General features: G+C 32.0%; 1 protein-coding gene across 1 annotated transcript in view; it reads left to right on the top strand.

Moving 5' to 3' along the window:
• Window positions 1–20,463, top strand: part of LOC115880981 — a 78,931-nt gene that overhangs the window by 23,245 nt on the left and 35,223 nt on the right. Inside the window, exon 2 of the mRNA XM_030898326.1 lies at window positions 5,918–6,361. Coding sequence (XP_030754186.1) covers window positions 5,965–6,361 — 397 coding nt within the window. The 5' untranslated portion in view covers window positions 5,918–5,964. The remainder of the gene's footprint in view (window positions 1–5,917; window positions 6,362–20,463) is intronic.

Genomic DNA, 20,463 nt, shown 5'->3' with positions numbered 1-20,463 from the left:
AATGCTTCCATAAAGTTTTATTAGTCTATCTCTTTTCGTTTTCAAGATAAAAAATAAAAACATTATTTTTCCGCCATCTTTGTACCGCAATATCTCCCTAATGGTTGACTTTTGACCCAACGTCTATGAAGCAAACTACCCTTTATTTTGAACAAGGAATCACCCCCTGAAGTTTTTCGCATTTGTTTTGAAACACCCTATATATGATTTCGACATTATTTGGCCATTCTCCGAAACAAAGCCTCCCGTACTGACTTACAGTTTGCTATTTTAAGGACTTTATGGAACTAATTAGTGATAGTTTGAAAACTATCAAAACAATACACCGTCTTCCTTCGAAATTGAGATACACGTGTCTATTTATATATGCGGGTTTTGACAGAACGCAAGAATCAGAATAGGAAAATATTTCCCAGGCACTACTCGTATATGATTAAACAAAGAACGGCGTCATAACGACATCAACAACCAAACGACTTGTTTCGATCAGACGAATTATGCAGTACTTATAAAAGAATTTTTATTTTTGTCGTTTATTCTATGTTTAACACGAATAAATTTTCAATACATAAACGCGGATTTTTTATCCAAAGATATTTTCGTCAAACGCATTGCAGATATTACTTATTTTAATATGGCAACACTGTCGCCTTCAGTTGCACACCGCCTTCGATATGCCTTCGCAAAGCCGAATTAGAGAAAATGGGTGTTTTATGCGTTGGTCGCAGAACGAGTAGAGGCCCCACCGTACATCACTTGAGATGTAAGAGCTCGAACACACTGACGATAAGGTCGCGCTGGCCATGCCGCTGCTACCTCTAAAACTAGGGGTCGTCATTTTCTTGACAACTCCTTGATCTTGTCTTGATTTCAAGACAAGATCAAGACAAGAAATGATTTTTGGGTTTCAAGACAAGACAAGAAATTACTTCTCAAGATCAAGATTTCTTGACAAGAAATCAAGAAAATCTTGAAATTTCTTGAAAATATATAAAAAAAGAAATACTCATTTGCTTAGGTATTTGTATATTATATGAATATCCATTAAATGATGGATAAAAAAATTATTAAGCAAAAAATATTTGTACGAAGCGGCACTTTGTCGGATGTCCAATGTCCAAAGTTGACATAAGTAGGTACGTCCAAAATTGGATGTCAAAAGTTGGCATACTGTGGGTCAAATTAAATTGGAACCTTTTTTAATACCTAAGATTTTTTTTAATTGTTAAATGTTTTTTTATAATTTTTTGGATATTTTATGGCCTTCGATATTAGAATAAATAAAAACTTTGCAAAGCGAGTCTACTTCAGTGGCATACAGACTTTTTGAATTAACGTAAAACTTTTAAAAGAAAAAAAAATAATATATTTTAATGTACGCCACTGAAGTAGAGTAGCTTTTATCATTGCTGTTTTGACTGTTTTTATCTGTAGTAATATTATCACCGTCACTACTGTCAAAGTCACTAATTAAACTTCTACGTCCAGGTGTCTAAGGTGGTAGGTATTCTGAACCAGATTCAATTACGAATTTGCTGCTCAACGAACCATCACAATCACTCATTTTAATGTCAGATAATAATAATAATAATTAACAAAATTATGTAAATCCGATGATTTTGGCTACAGTAGTATAATATGAGCCCAAAGTTTTTGAATTTTTTCAAAATTAGATGCCTGACCCTCGATTTTAGGCATAAAACACAAACATCACATTAACCAATCTCACCGCGACTTTTAAACAGGGGGTTCCCATTTAATAAACGAATTTTAAACGGGGGTTCCCCTTTTGTCCAGATATCAAGAAATTTCAAGATTTCTTGAATCAAGACAAGAAATCAACTCTCAAGAAATGGTCAAAACAAGATTTTTTTAATTCTTGAAAATATTTCAAGACAAGACAAGAAATTGCTTGTCAAGACAAGATTTCTTGTCTTGCCGATCCGTATCTAAAACCATTAAATCAAATGATACAGCGCACACTAACATCCTGGCCGTCCGTTGGTCGTTGCGACAAGTAGACTGCACTAAAATATTATTTTCTGCCGCTTGTTGCCGGTTTTCTTCAAAATTAATAATTTTTCAGATGAAATCCCACAAATTCAACGCACAATTTTTTATTTTCTATAACATATAGTGTTTTAGTGTAGTTTTTGCACACGTGCAGAAAATCCAAAGAAATAGTATACAGACTGGATCAAAGGGAAACTTTTTTCATCAAGGGTCGATTCTAGTAAAAATTCAAAACATTTTTATATGACATACTCTATTTATGGTTGGTATGGTACCTGTTTTATACCTTCGAGTTTTGATATTAAAAAATAAAAAAAAATCATATTTAAAGTTTTTCTACAACCACTTGTTTTTTTATTAAATTAGTTTTTTTAGTTGTATTGTAGTCATGTAGGTACAAGGAGGACAACTGTATTTTAAATATTATATTTAATTTAACGTTTTTCAAACAGGGTCGATTAGACTATATTTCTACTAGGTACATTATTTTTTAAAAAAATTAAGAGTAAAAGTAACTTAAACATTCATAAAAATAGAAGCATTTATTGTTGTAGATTCTCAGTAACAATAAAAAGAGGAATTTAAATTGTAAACATTGATATAACTGGAAGCTAAACTTTCTACCTGCTTCTATTTAGAGCCAGTGTCTGACGACCTTTTTTTACGATGGCCCTAATATGTTTACTTCTAAAGTCGATAAGAGCCATAAGTAGAAGTACATATCAGTAGAAAAAAGAAACAGAATATCTCCCTTTTTGTCGGTCGCGCGTACACAATGCTTTTCATTCGGCCTATTTATTCTACTTATTCGTGCGCGCTCGGTTCGTTCGGGCTAAAATGCTCAAGTCTGGACGAACCTTTAGGAACAATACTGTTTCTGTCCTTTATTGATATAATGCTGAAAATCTCACGTGTTACATGTCTCACTCTACACATATTAAGTTATAAGACGTAGGATGTAGAATATTCTGATATGAAACGATTGATGGAATACCAGGCATCGCGGATTTGAAAAACATAGAAATAACGACGTTATCGTGTAGTCGGGGTTGGAGATTTTATTTACTCCATTTACCACACCAGTATTTATTAACGAAAAATCCAAGAATATTTTAAATAAATTATTTAATATTAGAACATTTAATAAGCTCATGAATAGCAACTTCGCTTTTTAGTTAACTCGGATATTTTAACATTTCAGAAACTTAATTCTTTCTGAAACAATATTTTCTCATCGGTAAAACGTAAAAAATCGTTAGATCTGACAACTCTGTTGACACTGGCCGTTCATCTGGCCGCAGCTATAAACGCAATACATCCGGCCAGCCGACGCGCCACGGCCATGTTGTTGCGACCTGGTCGTCAGTGAGTTCGAGCTCTAAGAATAAATCAAACTAGCCTTGTCACGAATTTACCCATTAGGTTACGTATCTTCCCAATTCTTTCAATAAACGATTTCAGTCTGAAAAGAAGAATGCCGACTTTACTACTAGGTTAAAAATACACCTACAATTCCAAGTAAATTAGGTAAACTAAATATAAAAGCAAACTAAAACGGTTATGCATTATTCGCTGAGCTAATTAACTTTGCTGTTCAAGCTATGCCATTTTCTCGGCATTTAATGAGATATTTCCAGCGAAATACGGAAAATTAATTTCTAGGCCAATCTCATGCTACTCAAGTTATCTTAAAGAGAAGAATTTGTTATTACACTCTCGGTGACTTTCTTTTTCATACAATAAGATTATAATGAAATGTCTAGCATTAAAAGGCAAGTCTTGGTATTAAAATCGTTAAGAATTTAATCTTATTTTTATAACTTTCCATATTTTTATTACTTAAAATATTTTAAAAATGTCTATACCTATGTGGCGGATTCATCTCTCCAAAAAAATCCTTTAAGGGTATTTCGCCACTGCACTCCAAGAAAATCTACAAAATAAAATAGTTATTTTTTGTAAACACTTCTGCGTTAAACCTAACCGGACACTGCTTGTCAGAAGTTATGTTTACAGTTATACAAATTTGCGTAACAAAGAAAAAAATGCTTAACGTTTCGGAAAAACATGCATAATTGTAAGTCGGTAGGCTGGTTACGAGCCCTAACGTTATATGTTAGGACAAGGTCTTTTTTTGCAATAAAATAGTAATTTATTAAAACGACTCAATTTATTTTGTCTATTATTCTAAATTCAAACATTACAATATGATCTAGACAATTTTACTATATTTTTATAACTTTGCAAACAAATTACTTTTGACAATAGCTTATTTTGCCAAAATCGAGCCAAATTTGCTGACAACTATACCTATATATTGGCACAGCACAACAAGAAATTTGTTTAATACGGAGTTACATCACCTTTCGCCTTAACTATACTGCCTGAACTCTTAATGGCATTGTATTTACCAAAGAGTGGCACATTTGAGGAGAAAAATTATCCCAAATTCCCTGCTGTTTTGTCCGCAAATCAAAAATTGTTCGTTGAGGGTCGTTTCTTAAATATTGCTTCATTTTATGCCACACAGTTTCTATAACATTGAGGTCCGGACTACTTGCAGGATGGGATAGAACTTTTATATTATTATTACCGAACCAATTTTTAGTTGATTTTGCTGAATGATAGGATGCTCCATCTTGTTGGAAAATATAGTCTTCGTTTAGAAACAATTCTTGAGCACTAGGCAAAAGTGAGGCTCAAGTATATGTTGATATTTTTGGGCGTTAACAGTGCCATCTATAAAATTTAATTTGCCCAAACCTCTTGCTGACATGCAGCCCCAAACCAGAATCCCCTTAAGAAATTTAACAACCCTCTTTAAGCAATCTTTATGAAAGGCTTCTGCTTTATTTCGTATTATTCGTTTTCGATGATCTCCAACGCAAAACATCAAATTTAGACTCATCGCTAAATATGACCTTATTCCAATCATTTGGTGTCCACGATAATTTAGATTTTGTCCAATTGTAGCGATTTTTCTTTAGCCTAAATAAGAATTTGTATCAATAATCTTCAGGTAACTAATTGATTATCCACACAAAACAAAGTTTACCTTGTAAAACCCCAGACCGCATTTATGGATATATTTTCGGCAACATTCTCTTGATATATTTAAACCTGTTACAGTATTCCATTTAACTGCTACTTCGCGAAGAGTACTTCTTCTCGCAAATTTTTACTAAATTTTGTAAATCCCTCTGAGATGCAACTTTTGACCTTTCAGAACTTTTACCCCTAACGTCTACATTGGCAGATTCGCCGTATTTTTTTTTATTATATTAAAGACCGTGGTTTTTGGAATACTTAAATCATCAGAAATTTTTCGAATTGTTTTTCCCGTACTGTATTGACGAATGATAATTTCGCGTAGTTTTTGATTTGTAGCTTTTCACGGACCATTACTTGAATTAAATTAAAAAAAATGAAAATTAAAAAAATTAAAATTACTTACAGTAAATCTCACTACTCAAAGTATCGAGTCACTTGCAAGCTGTCAATGCTGAAGTAAACAGTTTGCGACATTTGTGACGTCAGAGCAAAGCCGCCTATGATGATATTAATTATTTAAAAATACTTGTCCCAACATTTAATTGTCAGCAAATTTGTCCTTTTATGAGCAAAATCCGCTACTGTAAATATGGATTGATTTACAAATTCATAAAAATATTGTCAAGTTGTTTAGGGTATATTTAAAAACTTAAACATAATATATTTTTCAGTCATTTTGAAAAACCAGGGCAATAATTCCAAAATATATCCTTGTCCCAACATATAGTTGTTTTAGGGCTCGTATTAATTATTTCTCATAATACCTTCCCCGTGTACAAATTTACAGATGTAAAACAACATCGTATGTATCCCATACATACATTTTTATTTATATATTTTTTATTTATTTCAGATTTGACATCGGAATGACCCGCACCAATCACCAACCAAACCGGAAAAATGGAAAAGTTGGATAAAAATCACATTAGAATTAACTTTATTTTAAAGTTAATATTCTTATATTTGGCTTATACATCGTCAGTTGAGGCTTGCGCTGATCCAAACACAAACTCCAGTGACATAGATGCGGAACTAAAAACTTACGTAGATAGTGTTTTAAAAACTGAAAATTTTAACATAATACCCGGTGTGTACTTAGAAAGTTTAAAAAATGTGACTTTAAATAACAGCAGTTGTGATACTGGGAGAAGTTCAGATTCTCTGGAAAGTTTTTTTAGTAGAAGACTGGGAGATTTTTTCGAAAATCATGTGGTGGCTGTAAATTTAGAACAAACTGCGAGGTTTCTCAGCTCGAATCCTTCTGATCCATCAGCGGCAGCATCCACTGCGGCAACAGGTGAGACAAAAATATATTTGTTTTATAACTTAGGCTAGTCAAATAAGATCTATTATAGTGGTCACTTGGAAAAAAGTGTTGGAAAGCTAATTATGGATTTAATTTGTTCAGTTGACATGAAAGATAAGTATCCTAGTTTTGCACGGTTCCTCGACCGCCGCTCGACCCAGGAGGACCAAAAGATGGTAAAATTCTTGCACTTTTTTCAGATTTTTTCCTACAATTCCGAAATTTCACTATTAATCCACTATTAAATTCTGCATATAATGAGTATCAATTCGTTCAATTTGGTCCAGTAGTATGGCAGAAATCGTAAGATGAAGAATGGTGATATTTACCTATTTCGCTGATAAACGCATTAAACTGACATTCAAACGTTCGTCACACGGAAATGATCATTCTAAATATTAAACCATACAATGAAAGTTGCAAAGCATCAAATTACAATTTTACATCAACTGATACATGCTGAGGTAATTGAAAATTTTCGCGTTCCGTCTAACTCTCCACGAAATTACTTAAAAAGAGGTATTCTGAACTAAAATAATACACATGTTCATTTAGTTAACATTAAAATTATTGTATACTAAAATTTGCAAGCCGTATTTTGTTGTTTTCCATCCCCACTGGGATAGGGGGAAGGGTTGCTATCTTCATGTTTGTCTTGACTACTACTTTGGCGAACATATCGTACATAACGGCTAATAAGGTATGTTTCAAGGATCACCATAAATGGCTACAAGGTATTTTATAGCATTTGTCTCATCAGCACAAGCCTTATTATTTTTGAAGATGAACGCAGCATCTTGTAAGTCTATGTTCATTTCGAAAGTTTTGACAAACTTAATTTTCCCCTGCTGATACAATAATGACATGGAATGCCATCCACTGAAACCATGCAGGAACAGAAATTTTGATTTTAAATTCTCCGAGTATTTGAGGTGTCTGGGAGAGTACAAATTATTTTCCTTCGCACACTTCCCAGGCTTCAATTAGTGGAATCTTTGAGGTGGTAGGTGCTAATTTTAAGTAGGATCAACAGATCTGTGTTCTCTCCAACAATTATTACTGATGGATAACAATGGATAAGTCAATTGCAGTCGTAACAATGAGTCTATCAGCATCTTCCTCTGCTACTTTCACAATAAATCCTTCATCACCTACCTTTTTATGGAGTTTGCTAATTAGACGTTTCTTATTACGGTCGTTGGATAAGAAATGCTCTTTTGAAGTGGCAAAACTGGTAAATATAACTATTTTTAAGCATCTATTATGTTACTTCGTTCAATTCGGTTCAGTAGTATAGTTTATAGTAGTCTATAAGTTATATTACTGAACCGAATTAAACGAATTGATAACTCATTCTACGCAGAATTGTTGGACGACGGAATGCCAAAATTTTTATTTTCTCGGCATGTATTACTTGATGTAAAATGCTAATTTGATTCTCTGTGTCTTTTATTGTGTGGTTTATTATTTAGAATGATCGTTTCCGTGTGACGAACGTTTGAATGTCACTTTAACGCGTTTAGCAGCGAAATATGTAAATATCAGCACTTCAAAAATAATAAGGCTTCATCTTTTGATTTCTATTGGACTATTGGACAGATACAGGACAGATACAGGACTATTGATACTATTGGACAGAATTGAACGAATTGATACTCGTTATATGCAGAATTTAATGGTCTTCAATTTTTATAATAGTGAAATATTGACTAGAACGCAACGTTTCGGAATTATAGGCAAAAATCTGAAAAAGCCCAAGTATTTTGACATCTTTTGGTCCTCCTGGGTCGAGCGGCGAACGAGCAACTGTGCAAAACTAGGATACTTATCCTTCATATCAACTGAACAAATCAAGACCATAATTAGCTTTCCAACACGTTTTTCCAAGTAAACCCTCTAATTTGATTGGCCTAACCCTCGAATATTTAATATTGATTTTACAAAATTTTACTTTACACTTAGGGTTTCACTAGTTGACTTGACTTGACTTGAAATCAAGTCAAGTTCAAGTCAAGTAGTTACAATTTCAAGTACTTGAAAAGTCAAGCTATTGCTCACAACTAGGTACTTGATTTTTGTCAAGATACTTGATTACTTTACTTTGTATTAAGTTTCATTTGATATTTTTAATCAACCACAAAATTCTGCAATAATAAAGTTAATTGAAAAAACTAAATTCTAATGTTAACAAGAATCGCGGATTAAAACAACAATAAAAAACAAATAAAGTAATAATTTATTTATTAAAGTAAATATAGATTATCCTTAAAGATTTAATAAAACATATTTTTCTATGTATATGTACGAGTATATTCCCTAATCATGTTGGAAACTAGAAACTAAGTTGAAGCCTAACGTTGAATTTTGGCATGTTTTTGTTGTCTTTTGCCGGTGGCGTTCCACAGTATGAAATCGCAGAAAATTAAGGTATTTATATAGTTTAACCAACACAAATTTGGGAGCACGTGGTTTTTTAAAAGTGAAGTTTGACAAACGCCCGTCAGTTTTAAATTTGCTACCAACACAAATAGTGGCGCCAAATTCAAATTTTCGTGCATTAAGCAAACAGCGTATGATTAGTGTAGCGAGCCAGTGTAAGCAAAAGCCTCGTCCTGTAGTCACTTGTTCCCAAAGTTGTATTGATTCAACTATAAAGGCAAAATTAAACCATTTTTGTATGGAACTAGTTTTGAGATTTCATATTAGTATCACTAAATTTACAAATATCACTTTGAATTTGCTGATGCGTCGTTTTTTAAAAAACAAGGAAACCATATCTAAAGGTGGATTATGATTCGGTCAATTGCTTTATCTAGATATAGTTAGGCCATATAATAGGGATTTTGAACACACTTCACATACATACATACTATACTTCACACCTGTAACTTCTAAGCCGTTAAATGGACAAGTATTTTATTTTTATTAGTGTCAAGACTAACCATTGATGTTTTAAAAGATCGATATTTTTCAACCGATGTTTTATCAGCATTCATAATATTAAGTGATATTATCATCTATGTTACATGACCGATGTCCAATCATTATTATAGGATGCGCAGTGCGACAAGATGCAATACCAAGTAGCTTGAAACTGCTTGATATCAAGTCTAGTAGTAACAATTGAAAATCAAGTCAAGTCAAATAGTTTTTAAAAACATCAGCTACTTGACTTGATGAATCCCTATTTACATTCACCGGCACGAAAAACGGGCACCTTAAAATTTTTAAGTTCTATTGGACCGATTTTCATGAGTTTTAAGCTAAGTTTTTTTGTTAATTTGGTGAAAGTTTGAAACACTCTGTGGAGTATGTTAACACACCATGGAATTTAAAAATCATTTTGTCATCTAGATGTATCTTTTCTCGATAGTCTGTTTTTTGGTTCATCTCAATAGCTTTATACTTTTTGGAGATATTCGCTTTTGAAGAAGACACTAACATTTTGTCGTATTTTTTACATTAAAACCATATCTTTGCTTGTGGTTCTAATGTCCTAGTCAACAGACGAATAAATAGTGTTTTTGATTTAGGTTATGTCTGTCTTTGAAAAATCATATTATTATTATTTCAAAAGTTGATCTCTGCCATGATCGATAGAGTATTAGTCGATACTTTAGAACTTAAAACTATCTCTACTAGAGTAAACGTCAATAAACAATAATAATATGATTTTTCAATAATAGTGGCATTAGAAAAACAATAAACACCATCTTATAAACGCGTGTTGATGAGGACCCAAAGGCAAATGCATGCTTTCAATACTAAAATTGCTGTAAATCGTTACTGTCTTTTTCAACATATTGTTTTCCCTCGTATAATTGACAGACGGAACCTTTCATTTTTAATTTAGAAACAGATACTAAAAAGTTAAATAATTTAGCTACAAGTTGCTTAAAAAATCATCAAAATCAGCCCATTAGAACAAAATATATTAAACTTTAAAATACATGAAATTTTTATGCTGCCCGTTTTTTGTGGCGGTGAGTGTATTTTATAATTTGAATATTATTACCCCGGATACATTTAGGTAGGCATATGCTATAAAATTTAAATGGGTATTAAATATATGTTTAGAGTTTAATATCAATAATATATTATAAAATTTAATACCTACATTATTTCATTTCAGTAAATTGAAATATTGACGCGTATATCAATAAAAAGAGTAATGTTAAATTCATTCGAATTTAACATTAACTATAATATATTAATAGATCGAAAAAGACATTATTGGTATTAAAGTTTAGTTCTAAATTATTACGTCAATAGCCTCGGAATATTTTTGTTACAAAGCATCGGTTATCGAAACTCCAGTTCTCGATAGATTACCAAAGTTAAGCGACGTTTGACGATGCGAATGTATGGACGGGTGACCATCTGGAAACTCTGTCATGCTGTTGTACCATCGCAAGAATGTAAACTCTATTGAAACACGCTGCTTGTGAGTTGACTGGACAAACTGGGCGGCCATTGACGAAGGATGTCTCACTTTTTTTTTTGTTAGTTAAAAACTTTCAGTTCGATTAGACATTCTTTTTTGTTGTTGCCAACCGAACAGAGAAACTAGCTAACGAGGCAACGTGGCCTCAATATTCTTACAGAATATTGAAGGAACTCCATCCGTTGTCGATTTCAGAAATTTCCACAAAAAAGTGTTCTTCAGTATACTTCAAAATGAATGGGACTCGGAATGGGACATCTAATAAACTTAGATCACATAATATGCCGCTTCTTCATCTGTATCAAAATATATATTCTCTTGAACGGGGATCTTTCTGTAAAGTTGTTAGACCCCTCACAGGACACTCACATCTTACCAAATCATATATTATCAGAAATGAACCCCCTCCGAAATGCAGCTTATGCAGTAACTTAATGTCAATGAGACACATTCTTTCATTTTTGAGAAGTGTATTTACAATTAGCCTACAAGTACGAATTATTCGGATATGTCAAAAATGACAAAAATGTCGTAGATCATTTTAGCTTATTCAACCATTTCAAATTATGGTGTAGCTTCCTTCACATATTGTAGTTGGGCCCGTCTTATAATACCATCTGGTTGGCAACAATCGCGACGAAACACTGTCTGTTCTGTGCATCTCGAAACAGTTCGTGTGAGTTCAGTCCAGTCCAGTGTGACAAAACCTTTCCTTTTATTGAAAATTTAAGTCAAAATATTGCGAACGGCTACACTTATATCGGAGGCAGTGGGAACAAGCTTTTGCTTCTGCACTTGACTAAAAATATGATACCCACCTATATCTTACACTGCATACCAAAGGGCGCCACTTATTTCAAAAAGATGCTAATACTTACAAAGGATAGTACAAACTGAAATAAGGAAATTTGTACAAGTGTATTAATTGATTAGAAACTAAAATTAGTATAGCTATTAAATATTTTGAGAAACTGGATCAACCAATGAAACAATTCAAATACCCAAAAAATAAGATTTATTACTGGTTAGAAATATTCGGTACCTATTCGGCACAGCAGTTATATACATTAATATACAAGAATTATATTTAAGAAACTCTATCTTAAAACTTGTTTGAAATCAAATTATGTCTTTTCAGATATTATTCCAACAATTATAATATAAAAGGAATACTTTTAGAGACGGTGTTGGTTATATTCGAATAATAAATATTTAACTTTGACTTGAACCTTTTTGTTTATATATAGTTAAGGGGAAAAAAACTAAAATCTGTACCCAAGATTGCCCTTACTGGTCAAAGATCGTAATGATATAAAAGGTTAACATAAATAGATGTTAAATATGAATAATCAATCAATATAACATGATTATTTTAATAATCAAATACAAGTAAAATTTAAGCAATGCTGAAGGCAAATACTTAAAGTGTTAAAAAAAATAACAAAATGTAACAGAACGTTAAATTTTATAAATTAATGGTTAAAGTAATGCTGAAGGCAAGTACTTAACCAGTTAAATGTAAAATGTTAAGAATAGTTAATTTCTTAACACACTAATGATTATTTAAAATCAAATTAATAACATTTTAGTTTACTATAAAAAAATATACTGGCCTTGTATACCAAATTATACCAAAAAAAGGATCTTCTTAATGATAAAAAACATCACAGCATCCAACTTCTCCTCAGAGGGGTGCAGGGCTGAAATCTAACCGAACAGGCTGTTACTGATTACTTCGGTGACTGAACACGTAAGAAAAACTTGGCGAAAAACTTCTAGACACAAGTGTAGAAAAACTGTAGAAAAACGTCTAGAAAAATGTCTAGAAATACTTGCAGAAAAATCCAAAGAAAAACGTTGAGAAAAATACGCAGAAAAAATACGTAGAAAAACCTAAAAAGAAATGCACGGTATAAGTTAACCTTACATTTTAAAAAACTCGAAAAATTTACGAAGGTATTAATTTACCTCATTGTGAAGGCACACAATCAATAATTATTTAACATTTCTTCTCAAATAAGGGCTGGACACTTCTCATCAAAAAACGGGAATCTAAAAGAAAGGCATGTGAAGGTTTTTTCTACCGAATGGAATGTCAAAGAAAATCTTACCAAAACTATAGATCCATTAACATCTCAACAATCAAAAACTATATGGGACCTTCTTCAACCATCTATAGGATAACAAAATCACAATATTTTTCCCATATTGTGAAAAATATCAGCCAAATAAATTTAATTCTCAAAATGGCACGGTGACCTCAGCAACGGCCAAATCCGAGGTGACGATTTTGACGTTTCCCGTCTTGTCGATACACCAGGGTACGATCCAATACTTTCGATAGAAAGCGTTCCGAAATTTATGTGTTGTAGAAATGTAAAAAGAATATCGATACAATAATAAAAATCGGTCTATAATAAAAAAAAGTAGCATTTGTAAAATGAAAATGCTACACCAGTCTCTTAAGTTTTTCAACCAAGAGTGCTTGCGTCTCCCAAGTCCTCTTCTGCCTTCTACCTTTCCTTCTATAATCAACTTCAGAAGCTTTGCTCTGCTACTGCGCATGACATACACATGTAGTTGGGTCCACTGTTGTCTATTGTTGGCTATGCGGGCCAAGTTATCCCTGCTAATTTCCTAATATTATGGTCCCATCTCAGGGTCCGTCTTCTTCTAGGTCTCTTAATTCCTTGTGGGTACCATGCTATAATTTTTTTGGTCCATCTGTTGTCCGTTTTTCTGCCAGGTGTTCTGACCAGTACCGTGCCACTCATGGGATTTGATTCTGCGAATGACATTATTACCTGGATCTATTGTCGAATCCACTCTATTCTTTTACGGTCTCTGGAGTTATTCCCAACATTTCGTTTCATTGGACGTTGTGCGACTTGCAGTTTCCTTATGATGCACACATTCTCCTATCCCTGTGCCCTGCACTAGCTTATGCAGGTCCTTGATAGGATGGGAGCATAGTTCCTCCGGTTCTAGCCTAGCTTTGCCAAATAAAAAGTGTCGCTTGCGATCCAGAGCCTCGCAATGACATATTATGTGCTCCGATGTTTCAGGCTCTTTATCGCAGAGTCTACAGCAAAGACTTCCTTGATACAGGTTGAGTTTGTTCAGGTAACACTTGACACCCATGTGTCCTGTCAAGAGGCCTGTTGTAATTCACACTTTATTCCTGCTAAACATTAGCAGTTCTTTTGCGGGTTTAGGGCTAGGTCCTTGGATAAAAGCCTTGCTGTGCCTGTGCCCTTGTCTGTTTCTCCAATGGACATTCTGCTTTTCCCTGATCCAGAGTTTTAGTGCACCACGGGCCATACATTTGGGTATTCCCAGTAATGGCTCTGGACCAAGATAGGATGCCGATGATCCTTGCCTAGCTAGCTCATCGGCTTTTTCGTTGCCTTAGATGCCGCTGTGGCCCGGCACCCATGTCTTTCCTTAGAGAGGCAGTGAAACGCAGACGTAAATTAGATGTTAGTAAAATTACATTGAAAGAATTATATTTTGAAGTCAACTCATTTAATATTTTCTCAAAACTTGCGCGAGATTAAAATGTGACAATCCCCCTTCAGCTATATTAATATATTTCGATAAAATATCCTGCAAAAATATTATGTCTAGTTTAATTTTCAATAGATTTTTGAAAATACAAATTGTGATAAATATTCTGCAAATTTTGGTAGATACACTGGTATTTTGCATTACTTAAAAAGCTTCTAGATCTAATTAATCTATTAGTTTTAAATATTTAGTTTCCTGTGCTCAATATTGGCAATTTTTTGGTATAATAACGTATGACCAAAAAAAAAATTGTCCGGTTGACTTAGAAATAACGATCGCTGACATTCTCCATATAATTTTACATATAAAATGACAACTTTCTTCGCTTCCTAACCATCGCTGTCGCCGTTTTTTTTTCTACCTATTATACAGTATTGTACCTAAACGATTAGATTTTTACAAATTATAAGTTTTGGGTGCGTTGAAGAACTAATAGAGCTACAATTTAAAAATAATTTAAGAATAAGATACAGAGTGTCCCAAATAATTAAAAAGTATTATAATTATTGTATTTTTTTAAATGGAACACCCTGTATATTATTCTATTTTTAGATTCTACGTTAAATAAAAGAAAATTTGATTAAGGTCTATCACATTTAAACCTTACCGTTTTTGAAATATTTTCAATTTTGTGAAATTGCAGTAAAAATTTAAGGCTTTATTCTTCCAAGGGTATTAAAGTTTTTAATACTAAATATTTACTGAAGATTATTTATTGATCAGATATTGTGTTGCAATAATAAAAATTATATTACCTTATACAGAGTGTCAAAAAATTTATTTTATATAATTACTATATAGCTTTAAACGGCAATAACTTGTTTAATTTAAATGGAACACCCTGTATATTTTACGAGAGTCAGATGTACAATTTAATTGCCCATCAAATTGTATTATATCATTTTTTACCTATCTCTTCAACTTTTCGTAGAAAATGCATTTTCTTATAATTTAGACTTCATTCATCACTATACTCAGGAATATTGACATTTTAGATTTTTTTAAAGCAACATATGTAGAAGTAAAAATAATAATATTGCAAGGCCATTTGTTTACAAAAATAAAACTATTTAAATCTTTGTAAAAAAGTATACCAATATACTAATTATTAATATACAACAATTATTTCCGCCCAAAAATTAGTTAATTGCACTTAATTGTTTTAATTAATAAATTATTCTATATAATTGTGGATTTGACTCAGAAATCAATACCATAATAAGTTACGACAATGAAAGTCTCTGTTGTTATAAATAAGCATTCGTCAAGGTGTTACTTTTTACCATAGTGTCTAATACACATACAAAATTCAGTTTTTTAGTATTTAAAGCAATTATTATTAATCAACGTAAACAGTCAAATAATGTAGTTAGAATACTGGGATCATATTCATTAGTCCTCTTTAACAAAAAATATTTAAACTGCTTTTTATCTTTTAATCAAATAAGCGAACTATATCGACAATATTCGTATCTCTTTGAAAATTTGTTGCGTCATTAAAAAAATAAATAAAATGGCTAAAATGTCAATATTCCATGGGTATAGTGATAAATGAGGTCTAATTTATAAGAAAATTCATTTTCTATGAAAACATGAAGAGATAGGTAAAAAATGGTATAATACAATTTGATAGTCAATTAAATTGTGCATCTGATTTTCGAAAAACATACAAGGTATTCCATTTAAAATAAACAAGTTATTGCCGTTTAAATCTAGTAATTATTTAAAATAAATTTTTAGACACTCTGTATAAGATAGTATTTTCTTTATTATTGCAACACAATATCTAATCAATATATAAATTTCAGTAAATATTTTGTATTAAAAACTTCGATACCGTTGGAGAAATGAATAAGCCTTAAAATTTTTACTGCAAATTCATAAAATTGAAAATATTTCAAAAACGGTAAGGTTTAAGTATCATAAACCTTAATAAAATTTACCTTTATTTCAATTGTAGAATCTAAAAATAGAATAATATAAGGGTGTTCCATTTAAAAAAATACATCTATAATATTTATTACTTATTTGGAACTTCAACCAACCTAAAATTTACAATTTGTAAAAATCTAATCGTTTAGCTACAATACTCCGTGTCGTATGTGGTGGACAACTCTGTATATCATATTCAATTTTTTTTTTGTTAGATATTATATTAAATATTTATTACCAATATTATTACTGTTTAAGCCACTAAATGTGACCTAAAAATTCGTTTTATATTTCGAGAACGGTAAAATCGGTGTCGTCTCCAGCTAGTTAAACATAAATAATGCATGTATTTAGAGAATTTCTGTGGACCATAAACGATGATAGTATATAATATGCTAATTAATTCTGAAATATTTAATGCTCGACTAATTCAACAAACGTTTTAGTAACGTAGACGGAGTTTTGGGTTAAAAAACGATATTGACTTCCTGAGCCTAAGCTCTAATAAACATATTTTAATATTGCGTGTATTCAAACTGTACGAAAGAAAAATGTAGCAATTTGTCAAGACAATTTAAAACACGAAATAACTTATTAATGCGTTAATATAAAAGGATGGGAGTGACAATGGGAGTCACAATCCTACTATTATAGATATTTACATTATAACTCCGATAAAACAACTTCTATAGTATAAGTAAATATAAATAAATGAATAACTTTATTGTCAAAAAATTTTACAATTTGTGGACAAAGGTAAAGTTAAACAAACAAACAGTCAAACAAAAGGGAATACAAAACAAGTATACAAATTACATTGTCAGTCATATTGTTTAAAATAAACATTTATAAATGTTTACAATGTCAAAGAATAAAAAATAAAAATGAGATTCAAAAATATTATGAAAGTTTATAGTAAATATAGCAAATATAGTAATAGCAAATATTAGACCACTGACCATTTACGGCGTAGAAAGCCTTGTCTAGTAAATAAGATTTCAATGCTTTGCGAAATGAAGAAAATGATGTTATGGATTTGATTTCAAATGGTAGGTAACTGTGCATTTTTTTCGAGTTGTATAATATTGAACTTTCAACTAACTCTGAACGTGGGGTAGGTAGATAAAGATCTTGCTCCGCGTTGGATAAGTGTGAGGCCTTTCTCGAGAAGCTGATACATGCTTACGTATTAGGCAAACGATTCAAATATAAATAAGGAAGGAAGAGTTAATATTTTTAATTTTGTAAAAAAGTCCTGGCAATGAGTTCTGCTATTTAGTCCCAGTGAATATCGAACAGCCCTCTTCTGGAGCTTAAAAATGCGCTAAATTGAGTCGCTTAAAAAACACTGATATTAAAGGAATTTACTTATTTTGAAAATATGATTCCAAAATAAGTTGTGGAGAAATTTTGTTGTGCTTTATTTAACAAATATGGAAACAGGATAATAACCTTATTATCCTGTTTCCACATTTGTTCTAAGTTTCTCCGACTTCCTCGTTTATTGAGGGTACCTACCCTCCATAAACGAGGACGTTCTGATGATTCACCTATATGAACTTGTAAAAAATAAGTTAGTTTAGTTATACCCTCGGAGGAAGAACTGTTGTCAGAGGAGGATGGGAAATACCCTGTCCCCTCTACAACACGAGTACGATGGGTTAGAAATAGAAGGGGGGTGATTAACCCCCCCCCTCTTACTCATTCTACATTCTACAAATCAGGATGGTGTGAAAAAAAATACTTTATTTAACAAATATAGAAACAGGATAAAAACCGTATTATCCTGTTTCCACATTTGTTGTAAGTTTCTCCGACTTCCTCGTTTATGGAGGGTACCAACCCTCCATAAACGAGGAAGTTCTGATGATTCACCTATATAAACTTGTAAAAAATAAGTTATTTCAACTTTGACTTTTTCGTTCGCCCTTGGAATATGTGTAAAAAAGAATACAGAGTTTATATATTTTTATCCATTGATATACCAGGTGCGTCTCAAAAGTGGCTCACCCAACTTTTTTATTTTTTCAGATAATAAAATGAGATTTGTTATATTAATATACCTATGACATAAATTAGGATTCATTGACGTATTCAATCTCGTATTCAATTGTTTGCTACAACTTAGTTGACTACAACTTTTGATTTTTAAATGGCACACTCGCACACACCCTTTATTGGAGAGAAATGATACTCTGAATAGAATGATAGACTTCTGACATTCTGGCTAAAAAGAACTGTATTTTAAATTTCAATCTAGAGTGCCATGAATGGTTTAGAAACACTAATTTTTAATCAAGGAGCCTTGGAAAAATAGATTTGATGGTTTAATGCTTTTCGTGTTCTGTCCTGGCCGGTTAAAAGATGCCCAAATCGTATTTTTAATCACATCTCAATTTTTCCAAACGGGACCAAGATGGCTTCAAAAAGCATTTTTTTACGAATAATTTGATACCACACACTTGGTATTTCGAGTCAAAATATCGTTATGAACCGCATGTTATAGTTTCAAATAAACCATATGTGAAAATGTCAAAAGTTGACATGTACGTCATTCTATTCGGAGTGTCATTTCCTATCGAATAAAGTAAAAAAATGCCGAGGGTGCCATTTAAAAATCAAACGTTGTAGTAATTTCCGGTGAAACAGGAAGTGATCGAAAACAATTGAATACGTCAATCAATCCTAATTTATGTCATATACTAATATACGAAATATCGCTATTTGATCTGAAAAAATTAAAAAGTTATAGAGGTGAGCCACGTTTGAGACGCACCCAGTATAAGGTTTATTAGCTTTTGTACATAACTTATGTTTGCAAAGTCATATACGTTACTGTTCGGCTTTTTAAATTTAATAACTTTTTTAGATAAAAAAACGACATTTGGTATATTAGTGTAAGTATGACTTAAATTAAGATTGACGTATTCAATTGTTTTTCGTCAATTCCTGTTTCACCGGAAATGACTACAACTTTTGATTTTTAAATGACACTATCGGTATATTACTACTTTATTCGATAGAAAATGACCTCTGAGTAGAATGGCATATATTATATTTCAACTTTTGACATTTTCGCTCAAAAAAAATCGTATTTTAAATTTTAGTCTAGAGTGCCATGGCTGTATCAAAAACACTAATTTTTAAACAAAGAACCTTGGAAAAATAGATTTGAGCGTGTAATGTTTTTCGTGTCATGTCCGGGCCGGCTAAAAAATCCGGGTAAATCCGGTTAAAAGATGCCCAAATCATATTTTTAATCATATCTCACGCACATGGTATTTCGAGTCAAATTGTCGTTATGAACCGCATGTTACAATTTCAAATAAACCATATACGAAAATTTAAAAAGCTGACATATAATATGTCATTCGATTATTCAGTGTCATTCTCTATCGAATAAAGTAGAAATATACCGAGGGTTCCACTTCTAAAATCAAAAGTTGTAGTCATTTCCAGTGAAACAGGAAGTGACCAAAAACACTTGTCTATGTCAATTAGTCATAATTTATGTCATATACTAACATACCAAATCTCGGTTTTTCAACTGAAAAAATAAAAAAAAATATAGGGGTGCTACTTTTGAGACGCACCCGGTATGCAAGTAAAGCTTTGGAGTTTTGATATGAACCGTATTTTTATAAATCTGTAATAAACAAAAAAAACATATAACCAGCTACAGACGATTAAGAAATTTAATCAGATTTTATTGATATTCAAAGTCAAAGACCGACTGAAACAATTTTGGTAATAATTAATCGACTTATTAATATTTATATCAAATTCCTCACTAAATTCGGTCATCGAAAGGTGCAAGTTAAAGTGTCGAACCCAAAAATGCGGATATTACTCAGATGTTTGTGTTTTAACCTACTTTCAAATCGACCGCACCGAAATGATAAAAGTCGTTTTCAGGCCGGTTCTTCATTTCTTCAACCTTCAAGTTCGGTGTTTTACTCTCAAATATAACGAGTCGATTCACTTTTTGTCGCATGGAAACTTCTACACTGTGCGTTTATTCAGTTTCAAAGACATGTCTCATTCAGCATCATTGACACATGGCCAAAATTATTGGGTATATCGTTTAAAAATATACGGAAAGGAATTTAAAGGATCTTTTTTTATACATAGCTTTGATAATCTGTAATAA

This window comes from Sitophilus oryzae, unplaced genomic scaffold (assembly GCF_002938485.1).
Source record: "Sitophilus oryzae breed Bouriz unplaced genomic scaffold, Soryzae_2.0 scaffold_168_pilon_pilon, whole genome shotgun sequence".
Classification (NCBI taxonomy): Eukaryota; Metazoa; Arthropoda; class Insecta; order Coleoptera; family Curculionidae; genus Sitophilus; species Sitophilus oryzae.
This window is presented reverse-complemented; position numbering and strand designations above follow the sequence as displayed.